At 40.6% G+C, this 18,494-nt stretch overlaps 1 protein-coding gene across 1 annotated transcript; it reads left to right on the top strand.

The window, feature by feature from the left end:
• The first annotated feature begins 2,113 nt into the window (after positions 1–2,113).
• On the top strand, positions 2,114–4,694 carry LOC117552654 (tripartite motif-containing protein 16-like). Its single transcript, XM_034226234.1, has one exon. It carries the CDS (start codon positions 2,157–2,159, stop codon positions 3,834–3,836), a length of 1,680 nt encoding a protein of 559 aa, XP_034082125.1. The 5' UTR covers positions 2,114–2,156; the 3' UTR covers positions 3,837–4,694.
• The last annotated feature ends 13,800 nt before the right edge of the window (positions 4,695–18,494 follow it).

The following is an 18,494-nucleotide window of genomic DNA, read 5'->3' as shown; positions in this document are numbered from 1 at the left end:
TTAAACATTGCTGATCCACAAAGCCTGTCATTTCTTTCAACTCATCAAGTGCAGGTTTTTTAATAAGTGTTTACATTTTTCTCCCGCGTTTAGAAACAAGAAAGAGTAAAATACGAAACCAGTAAACTTGAATAAGAACACACAAATTAATCGGACGTGTCTGAGTCTAAAAAAAAGGCAAAATATCAATCTTCTGTGTTGCTTCAACGGTTAGTTTAAACTGCTAATGTGCCAGTGTTAATCTTACTGGGTTACCACGGTAGCCAGTTTGAAAGCCGGACTATTTAGGCGATGTTTGCCAAAATATGAACTGATATTTGTAATATAACGAGTATACGGAACCGTAGACCAACCTACGTGGATTTTTTTACATTGGGTATTTATTTGTTTCACCATAATGGGTAAGTGTTGGAGTAGCATCGTAGCTAGCGGCTGCTAACTGTTGGTAGCTAACCGTTGGTAGCTAATGGCTGCTAACCGTTATTAGTGTGAATGCTGTGCCCTCGCCATAAAACACAATGTCGCTGTAACTCCAATTGACACTGTCCGATCGTCCTCCAATCTTCACTTGTATATCACCGGCCATTGGCCAACAGCTCTACGTCAAATCTGACATCTCATCATATGCCGTTTCCATGGAAACACATCCCTCGCCAATAAACACGATGTTGTCGTAATGCCTATGAAAAGTGTCAAAACAGCACCAGACTTCAGATAATGGTTAATGGTCCAGGCAGCCCTCAACATGTCTATGTGCCAATAGTGAGTTTTCCTCAAAAGCTGTTGCCATGGCAAAGCATCCCTCGGCATAAAACACAATATTGCTATTACTCCTATGAAAATGGTCAAAAAGTGCTCAAACTTCACATGTGTGCTAACAGTCCAGCCGTGAAGCGTGAAGACATCTACCTGACCATTTTGAGATTTCTTCAAATGCCGTTGCCATAGCAACACAATGCTCACCATGAAACACGGTTTTCTCATAACTTCAGTGAAAATGCTCCAAACGGCCCAAAACTTCACAGGTTTGGTAACGATGCAGCCATCAACACATCTAAGCGTATTATTGGGTTTCATCAAATGCTGTTGCCATGGCGACAGATCACTCGCCATCAAGTTAGTTCAAAAGATTGCAGTTCAAATATTCTGCTGCTTTTCCAAGCCTTTTTGATTTATTTTATCCTCTTAATGGACATTCATTCACTACTACGTACATCTGATATCTAACTCCTTCAGCCTACTTTCAGCTGTAGAAACCATTCAACTATTAACTTATTCAGCTATTTCAGGACATTGAGGCTTTACATTTTGTTGTTTATACCTTTTTTAAACCTTTTCTTTTAAATATTAAGCTTCTTCACTATTTTTGCTACTCTTCCAGTTTAACATTTCACTTTCAAGTTTTCAACAAAGTCATTGCAATGCATTTGAGCTGTAACCATTTCGATTCAAATCATTTCACTTTTCTGCATTTCTCCGCTAAGTTCAGCAACACACTTACTTGGTTTCTGTATCTAAAAGCAGCTACCATTCAGCTAATAACATATTCAGCTTTTTCTGCATTCTCAGCTAAATTCAGCCACACATGTTCACAGTTTACAGCATTCACACAAATTGTCTGCAGGAAATGCATTTTCTAGTTCTACTACTCCAACTACTACTACTTCTAATACAACTACTGTTGTATGTACTTACTGTACATTCAACTATTACATCAATCAGCTATTTCAGGACATTGAGGCAATACATTTACAGTAGAGGAAATAAGTATTTGATCCCCTGCAGAATTTGTAAGTTTACCCACTTATTTTACAACTAAAAGCTGTCTTCAAATGTAGAGCAGGTAGTAAGCGAGGCTCCGTTTGTAAATGAGGAAACAGTTCAGTGTCAGCGCTGCTCCTCCTCCTGGAATGAGTCAGAGTTTGATGAGCCCTCCCTCTTCTTCCTGCTCTCAGACACAGCCAGCTCCACTCTGTATTTCCTGGTTCCTCCCCTTTAGATGCACACTGAGGAGGATGGGTGTAACCAACACATGGGTAAAGTACAAGAGCTGATAGGCCACATTCTGCACACACACATGCTGTTCAGATCACAGCTCACATAGTTTCAGGTTTCAGGAAGTGAAACTCAGACACTCGCTGCTACTGAGAGGAGAAATGGCGCAGAAAGGAGTTCAGCTGGACCGGGAAACCTTCTCTTGTTCGATCTGTCTGGATCTACTGAAGGATCCGGTGACGACTACCTGTGGACATAGCTACTGCATGAAGTGTATTAAAGGCTTCTGGGATGGAGAGGATGAGAAGAAGATCCACAGCTGCCCTCAGTGCAGGCAGAGCTTCACACCGAGGCCTGTCCTGCTGAAAAACACCATGTTAGCAGCTTTAGTGGAGGAGCTGAAGAAGAAGACTGGACTCCAAGCTGCTCCTGCTGATCTCTGCTATGCTGGAGCTGAAGATGTGGCCTGTGATGTCTGCACTGGGAGAAAACTGAGAGCATGTAAGTCCTGCCTCGTGTGTCTGGCCTCTTATTGTGACAAACACCTCCAGGGTCATTATGACGTAGCTCCATTAAAGAAACACAAGCTGGTGGAGCCCTCCAAGAAGCTCCAGGAGAACATCTGCTCTCGTCATGATGAGGTTATGAAGATGTTCTGCCGCACTGATCAGCAGTGTATCTGTTATCTCTGCTCTGTGGACGAACACAAAGGCCACGACACAGTGTCAGCTGCAGCAGAGAGGACTGAGAGGCAGAGAGAGCTGGAGGGGAGTCGACAAAACATCCAGCAGAGAATCCAGGACGGAGAGAAGGAGGTGAAGCTGCTTCAGCAGGAGGTGGAGGCCATCAATGGCTCTGCTGATAAAGCAGTGGAGGACAGTGAGAAGACGTTCACTGAGCTGATCCGTCTCATGGAGAAGAAAAGCTCTGATGTGAAGCAGCAGGTCAGATCCCAGCAGAAGAGAGAAGTGAGTCGAGTCAGAGAGCTTCAGGAGAAGCTGGAGCAGGAGATGGCTGAGCTGAAGAGGAGAGACGCTGAGCTGAAGCTGCTGTCTCACACAGAGGATCACAACCAGTTTCTGCACAGCTACCCCTCACTGCCAGCCCTCAGTGAAGCTACACACTCCTCCAGCATCAACATCCGTCCTCTGAGCTACTTTGAGGACGTGACGGCGGCCCTGTCAGCAGTCAGAGACAAACTACAGGACGTCCTGAGAGAGGAATGGACAAACGTCTCACCGCCTGAAGTGGATGTTTTACTGTCAGCAGCAGAGCCCACCTCCAGAGCTGGGTTCTTAGAATATTCACAGGAGATCAAACTGGATCCAAACACAGCACACACACAGCTGTTATTATCTGAGGGGGGCAGAAAAGCAACAAACATAGGACAACAACAGCCTTATTCTAGTCACCCAGACAGATTCACTGGTTATTATCCTCAGGTCCTGAGTAGAGAGAGTCTGACTGGACGTTGTTACTGGGAGGTGGAGTGGAGAGGGGGAGGAATTTTTGTAGCAGTCGCATACAAGAATATCAACAGAGCAGGGTTCGGGGGTGAATTTGGATTTGGAAACGATGACAAATCTTGGTCCTTACAGTGGGACCAAAACCGTTTTTCATTTCGTTACAACAATATCATCACTCCCCTCTCAGGTCCTCTGTCCTCCAGAGTAGGAGTGTACCTGGATCACAGAGCAGGTATTCTGTCCTTCTACAGCATCATCTCTGAAACCATGACTCTCCTCCACAGAGTCCAGACCACATTCACTCAGCCGCTACATGCTGGAGTTTGGCTTTATTATGGTTATGAAACCACAGCTGAGTTTTGTAAACTGAAATAGCCTGAAGTCATTTGAGGAACTCTTCTACTTCTTAAACTCATTGTGTCCATCATTGTTGCTGAAAGCTGATTGTTCATGTCTTCACTGCACAGAGATCAGCTGTCAATCAAACATTATGGGATGTGCTTTAACATCTTCTCATGAGTTGTTCTGTAGATGTTGGAGTTTCTTTAGGCGGCGCTCCTTCCTGTGTCTGTTTAGCCATGGAGGCTGTCACTGCTCAGGAGGGTTTCTGTTGACCTCTACTCATATTTCTCTGCATGAAAATGTAAACTTTGCTCTAAATATGTGTTGAATATTGATATATTTGTATGTTGTTGTTTCTCTTGAAGCTTGAGTCCTCAGAGAGAAAGCACCAGAGCTTCTTTCATGTTAGATATTTTATTCTGGCCACTTTCTCAACAATAGAGACATTTATAATCACATGTATTATTTTGACAGATTAAATATTATTGTTGCCCAAATTAATGAACAAATGAGTTCCCCAGATGGTTATAACACTTATTTCATCATTACACGTTTATTTAAAATGATATTACTTACTGTCATGATCATAATCAATAAGTCAATCATTTATTATTCTCCTGTCAATAGCTTAGAGTCTTTGTTTGGGAAATACATTGTATAATATTACAGTTATTGTTTTGCAGACTCATTGTTGTTGTTGTTGTTGTTGTTGTTGTTGTTGTCCAAATAGAAATTGGGCACTCTGATGTTTTATAGAACATTAATTATCATGATAATAATCAGCAAGTAAATCATTTCTGATTCTGTTTGAAATAGCTGAGATTCAGATTGTGTGGATGAAGTGAAACTGATCATGAAATCATTGAACAGACTTTACTGATGGGATGTGTGATCAAATGAACTGTTTGGATATTAATAAAGGTTTGTCTTTCAAAAACAAAAAAGGATGTTCTTCTTGTATAATGTCCAAGGTGCCATAACATTTAACCATTTTCATTCAAATGATTTCACTTTTCTACATTTCTCCGCTAAGTTCAGCAGTTTGTAGCTAAAAGCAGTCGCCATTCAGCTGTTACAATATTCAGCTTCTTCTGCATTTTCTAGTCTAACTTCAACTGCCTTCCTCCATGCAACGACTAGCTTTCTGTGGTGAGTATTTCACTATATTTAAATGTGTATACTTGTGGAAGCCCATCCTCTAAAAAGGAAAGTTGCATAGTTAACAATGGTGAAAGTAACTTAGTACATTTACTCAAGTATTGTAGCCTACTTAAGTATAATTCGGGTACTTCTACTTCCACATCATTAATACAAATCTGCATATGAATTAAAGGTATTAAAGAAATGTAGTGGGGTAGAATTACAAAGTACCTCAAAAATGTACTGGAGAAAATCTACTTTTCACTGTACAATACATTTCAGAGGCTTTTAATGCACTTCATTTATTTGACAAAAGTAGTTGCTTTTTATACAAATTCATGTGTTTATATGATATATATTTTTTACAAATTGACTCAGCACTTTCCAAAATGTGCTCCATATTGACCAAGTCCAACATTTAAAAAACTCATGTATTTTCTCATGATGAAAACAAGATATTATAATATTGTATAATAATACAACTCTTATATAAAAGAGTACTTTTACTTTTGATACCTGAGTACATTTAGCTGATAATACTTCTGCCAAATAGACAATAAATAGAACTTCTTTGGAAAGTTCAACACTTTTCTTCCGTGACAGTTTCAACCTGCATGGCACTAAAATAAATATATATCAAAGGTGAACCTGTCAGACTCCAAGTGGGAGGACTTCCATGTGATCACTGGAGCGTTACAGATGTACTTCAGAGAGCTGCGCTCTCTTCCACGACTTCATCAGCGCAATCAGTACGTGAAACACACAGCTGCACCACAACACTATCTGCAGTCATTCACGCATGAACTCTGAAGTCAGTCTACTGTCTGTAACACCAGGAAGCCTCTCTGATGGCGCATTTCCACTGCAGGGCCTCGCACGGCTTAGTCCGGTATAGTTAGGCATTGGTAGGCCAGGCCAGGTATGCTGCGTTTCCATTACAGTTTAGTAACTGGGCAGTAACTATAGTAACGCAGTGTAGCCGTGACGTCATCTTCAATGTGAACCACAAAACCAACATCAGCCTTTAGCTGTTAGCACTCAGAGCTCACAGCCATAGCCGCGGGAAGTCATTTTGCTCAGGGGGTGCTGCCAAAAGTGGGGATGGAGCCGTTTAAACATTTTTTTAAAAGGCGGTGCCGGGCCGGGCCCGGCTGTCAGCGATACGAGCCGCATACATTGTTTGTTATAGGCGAGACACGGCAGGCAAAAACATCGTTTTTCATGCACTGGTCAATTTTGAGATGTTGTGCTATTTTGATTCCATAACATGTTTTCTTTCAGGCTTTTGGAAGGAAAACGTACAAAATACACATTTAAGTGTTCATTTTACTATAGTTTGTCTATTTGCATCTGTATATTTCTCCTAAATTCACCAAAAGTTAGCATTTCTAACGTAACATAAAGTACCGCGATCACTGTTTGCACGATGTCATCGTTGGAAAAGCTCCGTCTCTCCTGCACAATGATCTCATCGGATCCAAATATGGTCATTTCCTTTGTATCAGCAACCAATCGTAAAAGCACAAAAGGGTCTTAAACCAAGAAACGAAATCTCATTGGCTGGTGTCAATTTCTGATAACGTGATTCGTTCAGATGCGTCACGTGGTGTGCTAAAACACTTCCTGGTTAGCTTTCCGCTAGAAATGTAAATCTCACAAATGGCAAAAGAACGGCGAAAAAAACGTTCACAGAGAAGACAACAACAATTGTCACTTGCACGAAGCAAGGTTATACAAAACACAAATGACCCCGAACATGAAATACCTTCACGGAGTGCGTTGATGCGCAAGCTGTCATCCAAAGAACAGAGGGTTTAGCTAGCGCCTCACTGCAATCTTTAAAGTTCGTTTTCTCAAAATGAGTTTTTTCTCCTACTCTGAGTCCGAAATGTCCACTTCAGTTGCACGTACATACACCAAACCCTCCAGTTATATTCCTATCAATATCATGAAGGCTTTTACAGAGGGGTTTGTTCATATATCATTCATAGACTGAATTATATAAGATTGTATACCTAGAAACATGGCGAAAATGGATATTTTAAGGCTGTTGACAATATTTTCTGATTTATGGAGTGATAAAGAGAGATATCCAAAATCCCTTCTGTGAAAGCCTTAGATGCTAATATGACTACAAAATGAAACGAGAATTTTGAACCTGGCTTTATCCAAAGTTCAGATTTCGGTTCCTAAAATGTGTTAAAATATGCGCAAATGTAATGAGATAATGGGTAATTTGCATATTCAGAAAACTTGTAATATAAGAAACAATTGCCTTATTGTAGGTAATTAACTGGAGAAATTACCCTATTCACCTGGGGTGTCTCGCCTTAACTAGGCTTAATAAACCATTAGACCTACATCACTTAGCAACAGCTGCACATGCCCACATGCTAACTATGGGTCTTACAAACCACACAGGGCCGCCCCTGGCCAACTTGGGGCCCCAAGCGACATTGTGAGATGAGGCCCCCCCCAACCGACAGGAGTGAAACACATTTTTTTGGAAACAAAGTAGGCTACTTATATAAATATAATTCCTGTTTATTATTAGTATCAACACAGTTACTTTTGTATACAGTGAGGTAAATGGTAAATGTGCATGTACGTCTGCATTTCCTGCCAAATACTAGCCTCAAAAAGATTAAAATATAATGAATGCAAATAAACTAATTCTACTAATAATAATAATCATAATCAATTCAATAATATAAATACTATATTATTTTATTATAATTTAGTTGTAATATAGTCAAGACAAAACATGCTTATGACATGCTCAAAAACTGATACTTCTTAAATCTGTATTCTAGTTCCCTCTGTCAACAATGTATCAAAAACTACACACACATTGCTCTCAGTATTTCTCTGTGTTGTGGTTGACATGATGATGACTGTTAGGAGTTAAGGGGAGAGGCTGAGCATCACCATGAAATGTGCAAATTGACATAAAAATGAATAAAAGGGGAAAAAATGCTCCATGTTTTTTAGGCTGTAAACTTTAACTGTTATGTAAGGCAACTAGACAGACAGTGTATCACTCTTCCTCCTGTACATTAGCAGATAAAAGGCATTACATACTTGAATAAATGGTAAATAAAGAATGCTGGAAATAACTGCATCTCCATTAGCCTATATGCTATGCAGAGACTGCCTTCTTCATGTCCTGAATTGCAGCTGATGTTTTAATATGGCAATTGGCTATTTGACTTATACAACATTCGCAAGTTGTACATTTGACTCATACAATAACCTACCTTCGAGTGATGCTCTAGTTTCTTCATGTTTTGTTTTGTGCGCCGGACTGAAACTGTCTTTTCACCGACATCTCTTCACCTGTACTAGTGGCCGTATCAAAGCCGTGATTGGTCAGATGTCAATTCATCGCAACGGTGTCGGGTTACAGACGAGCTCCCCTTCTCACCTCTCACTCTCGCGGAGAACTGCGCACAGCAGCTGAGGGCCTCTGGGCGGGGCCCCCTGCGCAAGGCGGGGCACCATGCAGCCTGCGTGATTGGCCTGTAGGGAGGGGCGGCCCTGAACCTACATAACATTACAAAGTCAGAAAATATTATTTACAATATTAATAAAACTATTAATTCAATTTTAACTGATTGACAAGGCAACACACTGCACAGCGGCAGCAGCATTAAAGGAAACAAAAATCGTCTTACCTTGTGTTGGGGCTTCACAAAACTCCAAATGTAGCCTGGGGTGGCACTAATGAAGACCCTCATTAGAGCAGATACATCCACATTGTCCAAAATGTTACTATGGACATGCATCAAAGTCAGATGTGTCAGTCTCTTCTGTGTCATATTACTCTAGTTGTAGAGGTGGTGGGCTGAGGAGTAGCTGGTGGTCCACTCTTTTTATTGGGTTGTTTGTTGGAGAAAAAAAATCCAAAATCCTTTTTTGCGCCATTCTAGAAAGTTGTCACTCTGCAGTGTGTGTGTCGCGTCAATTACGTCACTCTCCCAAGACCTACGACCTAGATGACTCGGATTTTACTTATTTGGAAAATAAATTCAAGCCACCTGATATATACAAATATATACTATGACTATTATATGCTACTGTATACAGCTAATTTTATTTTAAGTAAAATCATAACTATTTTATGTAGTTTAATCATTTTTATTTAGGTGGTCACTCAGTTTTTCAAATGTACACCACTCGCCAACAGGGGGTGCTGCAGCACCCCTACTTCCCACGGCTATGCTCACAGCTCCTCATATCTGTTCAGAAAATAGACAAAAGTTAAACCAGTACAAACCACAGACTGTCTGTGTCATGGCGAATACAGTCGCTGGTTTATTTATGTCTGTATAGGCCGTTGTTGTGAGTGTGGACGGTCGGAGCATATACAACGTTAGCGTAGCCAAACTCCATTCAGAAAAAAAGGATTTAAAAAGGTTTTTCGCCTGCCGTCTGTCTGCAGACTAATCAAAACATTAATTCATGGTTTTTACTAACCGGTATCAGTATGTTGTTACTTCGGCATCATTTTGAAACGTGTATTACAATTAAATCACGGTCAAATATGTTCATTTTGTTGTAGTTGTAGCCCCCTTGCCAGCGATTCTCTCACTAGTTTAGCATACTCAGCCCGGTTGTTGGCCCGGAAAGAACCTGGGTTTTGGAGAGCCAGAAAAACTGTGAAACCGTACCCGTTAGCCTCTTTGTAAACAGCGTAGTACTCATATTGTCTTTTATTGGGAATAAGTAAAACAATGTGCATATGTTGTGGATGTGGAAGTAGTCAGTGAAACAACAGAAGGAGGCATGAGACTCTGATGAATCCAGACGATTCACTTTGATAAATGTTGTGTTTTCTGTTGTGCAGAGAGTCCAGACTACAAGCAGCGGGTTCAGTCCATTAAAGATCTGGTCCGACAGCTTCCCGTCTGCAACCACGACACCATGCAGACTCTCTTCAAGCACCTCAGGAAGTGAGAAAAACACTCTTACTGCTCTATCATTTGTTTTTCCTTTTCTTCAGCTTGCTGTGTATAATGCCTACAAATCAAATCACACCCTATGTAATCTATATGTAAAGAAAACAGTCTAAATATTTAAGATAAAGCTGTGAAACAATCTCAATAATTGGCAGCAAAAATGTAAGTTTTTTTTAATTGGCATAAAAGGATACATGTTGAGATAGAAAGTTCTAATATCTTAAGAGAAGAGCTTGAATATTAAAAAATACAAACTCTTTTGGCTCCTTCCTGTCTTTCTACTGGGTCTTTCTTGGCTTTGTACTGGCTATCTTCTAGCTCTATTCAGCTCTATGCAGAATACTTCTGGTTCTCCTCTGGATCCATCCACTATCTCTTGTCTCTGTCCAGTGAATTACACTTTTGTTACTGGAGCAGGTAAAGCATACGACAGATACTTTCAGCATTATCGGAGCACGAAGTGGAAGCTTGGATGAAACACAGTGGACTTCTAAACAATGAACACCCGCAACTTGGAAGAAATAAAGTTGGGTTTTATGCGTTCTAATATTGCAATGCAAACCCATGATGTAATGACAGTAATTAAGAATAATTTAGTCATTGAATGCTCATTTCAGTAGATTTAACCAAACAAAACATAAACATATTGGACATGGCCTCAAGACTGTAACCTCTTCACATTCTGTTGAAATAGTCAATTACTAGCCATATCTTACACATTGCCGTTTTGAATCATTAATATGTGGATGACAGTTGAACTGGATGATGTAACATTTATGCCATCTGCTGGAAAGAAGACGTATCGCTCTGTTGGCGTTGTTTACACAACAAAAACAGAGTGAAACTGTCATTTCATCAACAATCTTTGAATATAGACACCGTCCTGCAGAGAGCACACAACACAACAGCACATTTTTGGTCGAGCATCACTTTACAAAACGTTTGCATTAAGACACTAAGACTAGCTGGTCCCTTGTAAAGGTCAGTCCACCTTAAATGAGCAGTCGATGATCAGCAGGTGAAAGGCAGGACACGGGAACTTGGTCCAGAGGAGATGTGACGATTATCAAACAAGAAATAGTCGAGTCTCTTTCCTATCAGCACTGTCTTCAGTGTCAGGTTCAGAAGAGTCTCCAGTGTCGTCCTCAGTCTTTGGTTGTGAACTGCTCTCTGGATCTGAGTTACTGACTGGTTCTGGTCCTCGGCAGTCATCTCCATCAGCTTCTGTTTCCAGGTGTTCAGAAACAGGATACACAGTCAGAACAAACTGTTAAGTGTTAGCATTTAAAAATATAATCACCATTACAATGGGAGACATTTTTCAGCCCTAATTAATCCCTTTGTTTTTATATTTTCACATTATCTTTCTTGGTCCCACCTATTGTGTATTTGTGTTGGCTCAAGTCACCTTATGTAGCCCCGCCCCTTTCCACTTCCAGTTAAAAATGTAAAAGGGTTTTTTCTTCTGGCGTAGCACTAGCTGCAATGTAAACAAGGAATTGTATTTGGGATCGTTCACAGATACACTACGCCAACAGTATAGAATAAAAATACTCTGTTACAAATTAAAATCCTGCATTCAAACCTTATTTAAGTAAAAGTATGCAAGTATTATCAGAACATTTTACGGCACCTTCTTATGTAAAGTAATGATGGTGCAGTAAAATGTTCCCTGTCAGTGTTCAATTTATGATGTTTCTTGATTATTTCGTATGTTGCATTTTTACTGCTGTACATGTTCAAAGTTGCGCTTGTATAAATGATTATAGATGAGGGAACCTGCTAAATATTAAAATGTGTGTTTTCTATGGGCTCAGAACAGTCTCATAATACACACATGCACACAGAACGATTCACACTTGAATTTCCGGATCCACACTTGTGTTTTTTAATGCACACACACACGTGTTCCGTTTCATATACATATAAATAAAATCCAAATACAGAAAAAAGTTTTACATGTGTATTTTTGATCCTCACATATTTGTTTTCCGTTTAAATCCCCTGAACCTGCAAACACAACCCGCTTCCTGTGCACGGATCGCTGTGCATTCGTGTGTGGGTTTTTTGAGACTCCCCTGACGGTCAGCCGATTCGTACTTGTAATTTTTTCTATCTATAGCCAATCAGATGTCTCCTCAATTCTAAGCCAATCACATGAGCGCGCCCCCACGAGGGTATGATTTCTTGCGTTCATGACACTTCATATACACATTTTGCACAGTCCGGTCAGCTCGCTAAACAGAGGGCGGAGCTTCAGGTGATCATGCAGAGCTGCGTGTCTCCGTCAGACTCAGCAGCTGATCTGATCTCTCTCTTGCGTCCGGTTATACTTCACTCGCGTTTATGTCCATATCGATCAGATCCAGCTCTCCTGATCGGCGTTTATAGAGAGCACCGATCAAACTATTCAGAGTGAATATCGGCCGATAATGACCGGCGGGGCTCCCCCCCGTTAACAGGTCACTGTCTAGCACTGGCTTCGTAGTGCACTGATCGATTAGGCTAAGCTAACCTGTAGCTGCTCCCTCCACACTCACAACAACTTCATACAGACATAAATAAAGCAGCTGTATTCGCAATACAGGAAACACACATTTAAAACGGTTTTGCCTGCCGTTTTTGTGTACACAAGCATTTGTCAATGGTTCGGAAAGTGGCGCTGTAGGCCTACCTTAATAATATAAAGGCTTGTATTTGCGTGCATTTCCTGTTCGGAAAGTGGCAATGTACTGAGAGTGGAGGGTGTCCTGAGATTAGCGCCTGCAGGCAGGCTCCATGGAGCAGTCAGCTCCGGACTGCGCAAAATGCGTACATGAAGCGCTACGTCATGAACGCAAGAAATCTACCTCCATGGGGCGCGCTCATGTGATTGGCTTAGAATTGGAAAACGAATATGTGAGGATCACAAATACATATGTAAAAAAAGTCTGCATTTTATTTACATGTATATGAAACGGAACACATGTGTGTGTGCATTGAAAAACACAAGTGTGGATCCAGAAATACAAGTGTGAATCATTTTGCGGATCATGAAATACAAGTGTGAATTCTTCTCTGTGCATGTGTGTATTATGAGACTGTTCTGAGCCCATAGTTTTCTATATACAGTACCAGTCAAAAGTTTGGACACCTTCTCATTCAATGGTTTTTGTTTATTTTAATGTTTCTACTTTCTAGATTAATACTGAAGACGTCAAAACTATGAAAGAACACATATGGAATTATCTAGTTAACAAAAAAGTGTTAGCGTCTATAGCATCAGATAGCATGGATAGCATCAGATAGCCTCTATAGCAGTGTTTCTCAAACTTTTTCATACCAAGGACCACTTAACCAATAAAAAAAACACTCGTGGACCACCTAACTCCACAACAGGGTTTCCGCTAGGATTTTTTCTCGCCGGTCAAATGTCCGGGCAGAATTTATTTTACGGGACAAATTTTAAACTTACCGGTCATATTTCAATAATAATAAGAGTTGTGTAGCAGAGTTTCCGTTAGCAGGTCATTACCGGACTATGAGCAGATATGCTGATGTTTAAAACTCAGTTCACGGGGCTCATTTTTATATTGCTTCAGTTTATAATCGTAACAGATCGAAAAAAAATTCAGATTAATTTTTCAATAAATGATTCCACAAACAACATAATTATTACATTCAAATAAACTACTTGTAGTAGATGAAGTACATTATTCAAAAGTTTACATTAACTTTGAATAATCACACACGGGAGACACGGAGCCTCTCTTTTCCCCTCTCTCTCCTGACGGCCCGTCAGTTTCTCATGCAGCTCGCTAAACAGTGGGCGGGGCTTCAGGTGATTATGCAGAGCTGCGTGTCTCTGTCAGACTCAGCAGCTGATCTGATCTCTCTCTCGCGTCCGGTTATACTTCACTCGAGTTTATGTCCATATCGATCAGATCCAGCTCTCCTGATCGGCGTTTATAGAGAGCACCGAATCCGATCAAACAATTAACAGTGAATATCGGCCGATAATGACAGGCGGCCGATCTATCGGAGCATCCCTAATTAATACCAGACATTTTGAATTTACCGGTTTTTAATAAATTTTACCAGCTAAAAACCGGTAATTACCGGCTAGCGGAAACCCTGCTCCACAAATATCCAAAATCACATCGTTTTTCTAGAACAGATTACAAATCGCCTGAAAATGGTACAAACAAGTGGCAACATGTATGATGAAGGTGTTGCGCTGGGCCATATCATGCAATCGAAAGTGAAACTTTAGCTCGTTCCATTGCGGAGATATTACTGCAAGAGTGCGGAAAACTTAAATGTATTTATTTATTTCAAATGTGAAATGTTACCAATATACTCGCGGACCACTAGGGGGCGCTCACGGACCAGACTTTGAGAAGCACTGCTCTATAGCATATATAGTATAGATGCTCTATAGCATATATAGTATTGATGCTATATATGCTATAGAGGCTATCTGATGCTATAGATTATATAGCATCAGATAGCATGGATAGCATCAGATAGCATCTATAGCAGGGGTATTCAACTAAAATTCAACAAGGTCCAGTTAGAGAAAATCTCCCCATGCAAAGGTCCGGAACATCAAAATGTCTAAGTTGCTTTATGAATTAGTGTGATATATATATTGAAGTAGCCTGTAGCTTTATCAACGTCTGCATGTAATCAACAACTGACTGCCAATCAAATAAAGAAAGTACAATTCAAAAACAACAATATGTATTGTCAATTAACATTGAACTATATACTATATACTGTATATCTATACAGTAAAATACTGTGGATATGTGTAATGTTCCTCTCGGGCTGCATTTAAAAATAAAATAGAGAAAATAAATAAAATAGCTTTTGAAAATATGTGCATCTTAAAAGTAACAATTGAACAGTTTAAAAGTTTCTCTTTCTTTCCCTCTTATATTGCAGTCCCTCACTCACTTTGTTTTGTTCAGTGCAAGAATTGAGCTTGAGCTTGTCCTGCCAGGAGTTTAAATCTGGGCTGAAATGGTGTCAGGGCCATTCTCATACACACATGCAGGTGCTCATTGGTTAGCCTGGAACGATATTTAGTTTTAATTTTGATCCTGGTGGACTGATCATATTGGGCTCTGAGACTGCTTATTTTTTGTGACCTCAGTTCTGACTTGAGAGGGAATGTTTGGTCAAACACAAACGTTTTGGCACTTTTAATGAGCACCATGGTCTCTGAACAAATGAGACACACTGGTTCTGTGCTCCCAGTGGGCAGGATGAACACAAATGAGTCCGTCCACTCAGTGAGAACAGCGCTTTTAACCCTGTCTACTTTCCTCTTCTTGCAGAGCGCCATGTGTAATTATTTGTCTCTCCCCGTCTGCCGCTAACACGCCTGTTTCACTCTCCTTTCCGCTTCTCTCCCTGTATCGCTAATTATTGTCTTCACTCACTTTCCTCTCCGCTTCTCTCTGCCACTCTCTCGTCTCTTCTTCTGTGTTTCTCTCCCTGTATCGCTCAATCGTCTCTTTCACCCCCTGTCGGCGGCAGTTAAAATAGAATCCCCCCGTCAAAATTGAAATCCCCTATTAATGTATTGATTATATAGGTCCGGGTCTGAATATCGTAATATATATCGTATTGTGAGCTGAATATCGTGTATCGTATCGTGAGATTAGTGTATTGCTACAGCCCTAGTTCACACGCATTCGATTCATTAACGTGTTCGTTCACACTAGACCGCTGGAAATGCTGGAAATGCTGTAGTACATATGCTAGGCCTGTAAGTGGCGCTGCTGCCGCCACAAAATACACCAAAAGCAGCGAAGAAGACCCCGGAGCATGGTTGTCATGGTTGTCCTTCTGCTTATTCTCCGCGGTGGACGGCGGGTTCTCCTGCTGTATATCTTTCAGGTAGTCCACCAGCAGATAACCCTCCCCCCACAGAGCGGAGCAAGGCAACGAAACTTAAAATAAGAAACAGCATTTTATGGCACGCTATGCATGGGGCCACCTTGAGGGGGTTTCCCGACATGTTGTTTCAGTAAATTAAAAGGGTGTTTCATGTTGTCGTTGCTGTGGACCTTCTTAATACCTTGGAAAATGCCGTTTAATACTTTTTAATAGCCTTCATTTTCACTAAATTGATTTATCAACTTTTAATACTTTTTAAGACCCCGCAGACACCGTACCACACACACACCTACACCACACGCACATACAGTTCCTAAAACAGGCTACAGCCGTTGTGTATTTTATTATGTGAAGCACTAAATGGTTTTAGAAAAATATCGACTCTTTGTAGATATCTACTAAACTAAAGCAAATAAAAAGAGTAGGCCTGTTATATGGAGTGATATATATTATACACACTGCTCTGCTTTCTGCACGGACCTCATAGCTGTTCTCACTGTAAACATCGCGTCGCGATGAAAGCAGTTAATAAAATAATATCCAGGGGATGCATGCAGAGCTGTCATTGGCTGAGATAAGTCCGGCCGTCTTTAAAACATCTCTGTTCCCGGGAAATGCATCCACGAAGAAGCCGTGGAGGACCCATCAGTGTATCCTCGGTTATAGCTCCTCCAGAGAGCCTTCTTGACGCTCGATCCTCGAAGTGCATTTAGAGAAATTAGATGTCCTTCAACATGGCGCGCTGAAATTCATTTCCGGGTCACTACCGGAGGACCGAGGAGTCGAGGAGGGGGATTTGATGAAATGAGAAAGGGCCCGGTTATACTTCACTCGCGTTTATGTCCAAATCCATCAGATCTAGCTGGTTCTAGCTAAAGATATGGCTGCTGCCCCTCCATACGGAGAAACTTGGATTGAACAAAGTAACAGTGCAGCTGTTCTTATCGAATCAACACCTCCCAACTTTAGTTTTATGAGTCAGGAAAGAATGCATAAGAAAGGGGGTGGAGTTGCTATTCTGTTCAATGATTCCCTTCAATGCAGGAAGACATCTTATGGGAACTTTGCTTCTTTTGAATATGTGGCCCTTCAGCTGAAATGCTCCTCTCGAGCTCTGTTCCTAAATATCTATAGACCACCCAAATACTGTGCAAGCTTTTTTGATGATTTTACCGAACTGCTGTCTATAGTGTGTATTGACTTTGACCGTCTAGTCATTGTTGGTGATTTTAACATCCATGTTGACAACCCCCAGGACAGAGGGGCTAAAGAACTATTTTGTGTTCTTGATAGCTATGGACTGACTCAGCATGTGACGGAGCCCACGCACAATAAGTGGCACACTGGACTTAATTATCTCAAAGGGTCTGAATATCTCTAAGGTTGTGGTGACTGATGTTGCACTCTCTGACCATTCCTGTGTTTTCTTTGAGAGCTCTATTTCTGTTCACAAAAATGTTCAAAAAGAGGTAACCACAAAGTGATATTTAACTGAAAATACTAGGGAAATGTTTACTCAGAATTTTTCTTCCACACTTGCCCCTGCTAACATCTCAGTAAATGAGCTAGATGATCATTTTAATTCAAAAATTAAAAATGTTATAGATGCCATTGCTCCAACTAAGGTAAAGGAAGTATCTGGCAAGAAAATATCTCCATGGAGAAAGTAGGGGTGTAACGGTTCACAAACATTTCGGTTCGGTACGTACCTCGGTTTTTTGGTCACGGTTCGGTTCGGTATGTTTTCGGTACAGCAGAATTTTTTTTCACAAAACAAAAACATATATATATATATTTGTATTATTATTATTAAACTGTGAATAATGTATTCACTCAAATAAATACAAAATATAATAAAATAAACATTAAGGTGCAGCATTTCGATGAACTGAAATAATCTGTATTTGAACTTTACTGTACTAGTACTCACAAAACATAAACTATTAGTTTTGGGTTTTTAATTATTATTAAACTGTGAATATTCACTCAAATAAATACAACATATAATAAAATGAACATTAAGGTGCAGCATGTCGATGAACTGAAATAATCTGTATTTGAACTGAACTGTACTAGCACCTAAGCAGCCAGTTTGACATTAGGACTTGCTTGTCATTGTATTTTCATGTTGTTTAAAGAAAAATTAACTTGTCCACATTGCTGCCGAAAGGGCAGATCTGCTGGCACTAACAATGTCTCCTGCTGTGGAGAACACCCTCTCTAGGGACAGAGGTAGCAGATACAGCCAGGTAGCGCTTTGCTAACATGGCAACATAAGGATATTTGGCGTTTGTAATAGCTTTGGCTCGGTCTGAACTTTCTGCGAGTGATGGAGGCTTAAATGCTAGTGGGAGTTGGGTTTGCACTTCAGTCATTTTTTCTTTTGGTACCGGTGATATTCACGTTCGGGTGATGCCTTTTCAAGAGTGTGCAAGTGTGATGTATTGCCAGCCGCGTAACCAATTTTAGTTGAACAATGCCGACAAACAGCTTTGGTTCAGTCCACCTGTCTTTGTCCGTCATCCTTGTGCGTAACTGCGAAACCAAAATGTTCCCAAACCGGAGACTTCAATGATGCTGGAGGATTTTCGAGCTCAACTGTATCTGCGTTCGCCATTTCGACAGTTCCTCAAATTACTGACTACATTTGAACGCATCCCTCTGACCAGCTCTCATAGTATGCCTCTCATCCAATGAAATGACTTGC

The sequence above is a fragment of the Gymnodraco acuticeps genome, unplaced genomic scaffold (genome assembly GCF_902827175.1).
Source record: "Gymnodraco acuticeps unplaced genomic scaffold, fGymAcu1.1, whole genome shotgun sequence".
Lineage (NCBI taxonomy): Eukaryota > Metazoa > Chordata > Actinopteri > Perciformes > Bathydraconidae > Gymnodraco > Gymnodraco acuticeps.
This window is presented reverse-complemented; position numbering and strand designations above follow the sequence as displayed.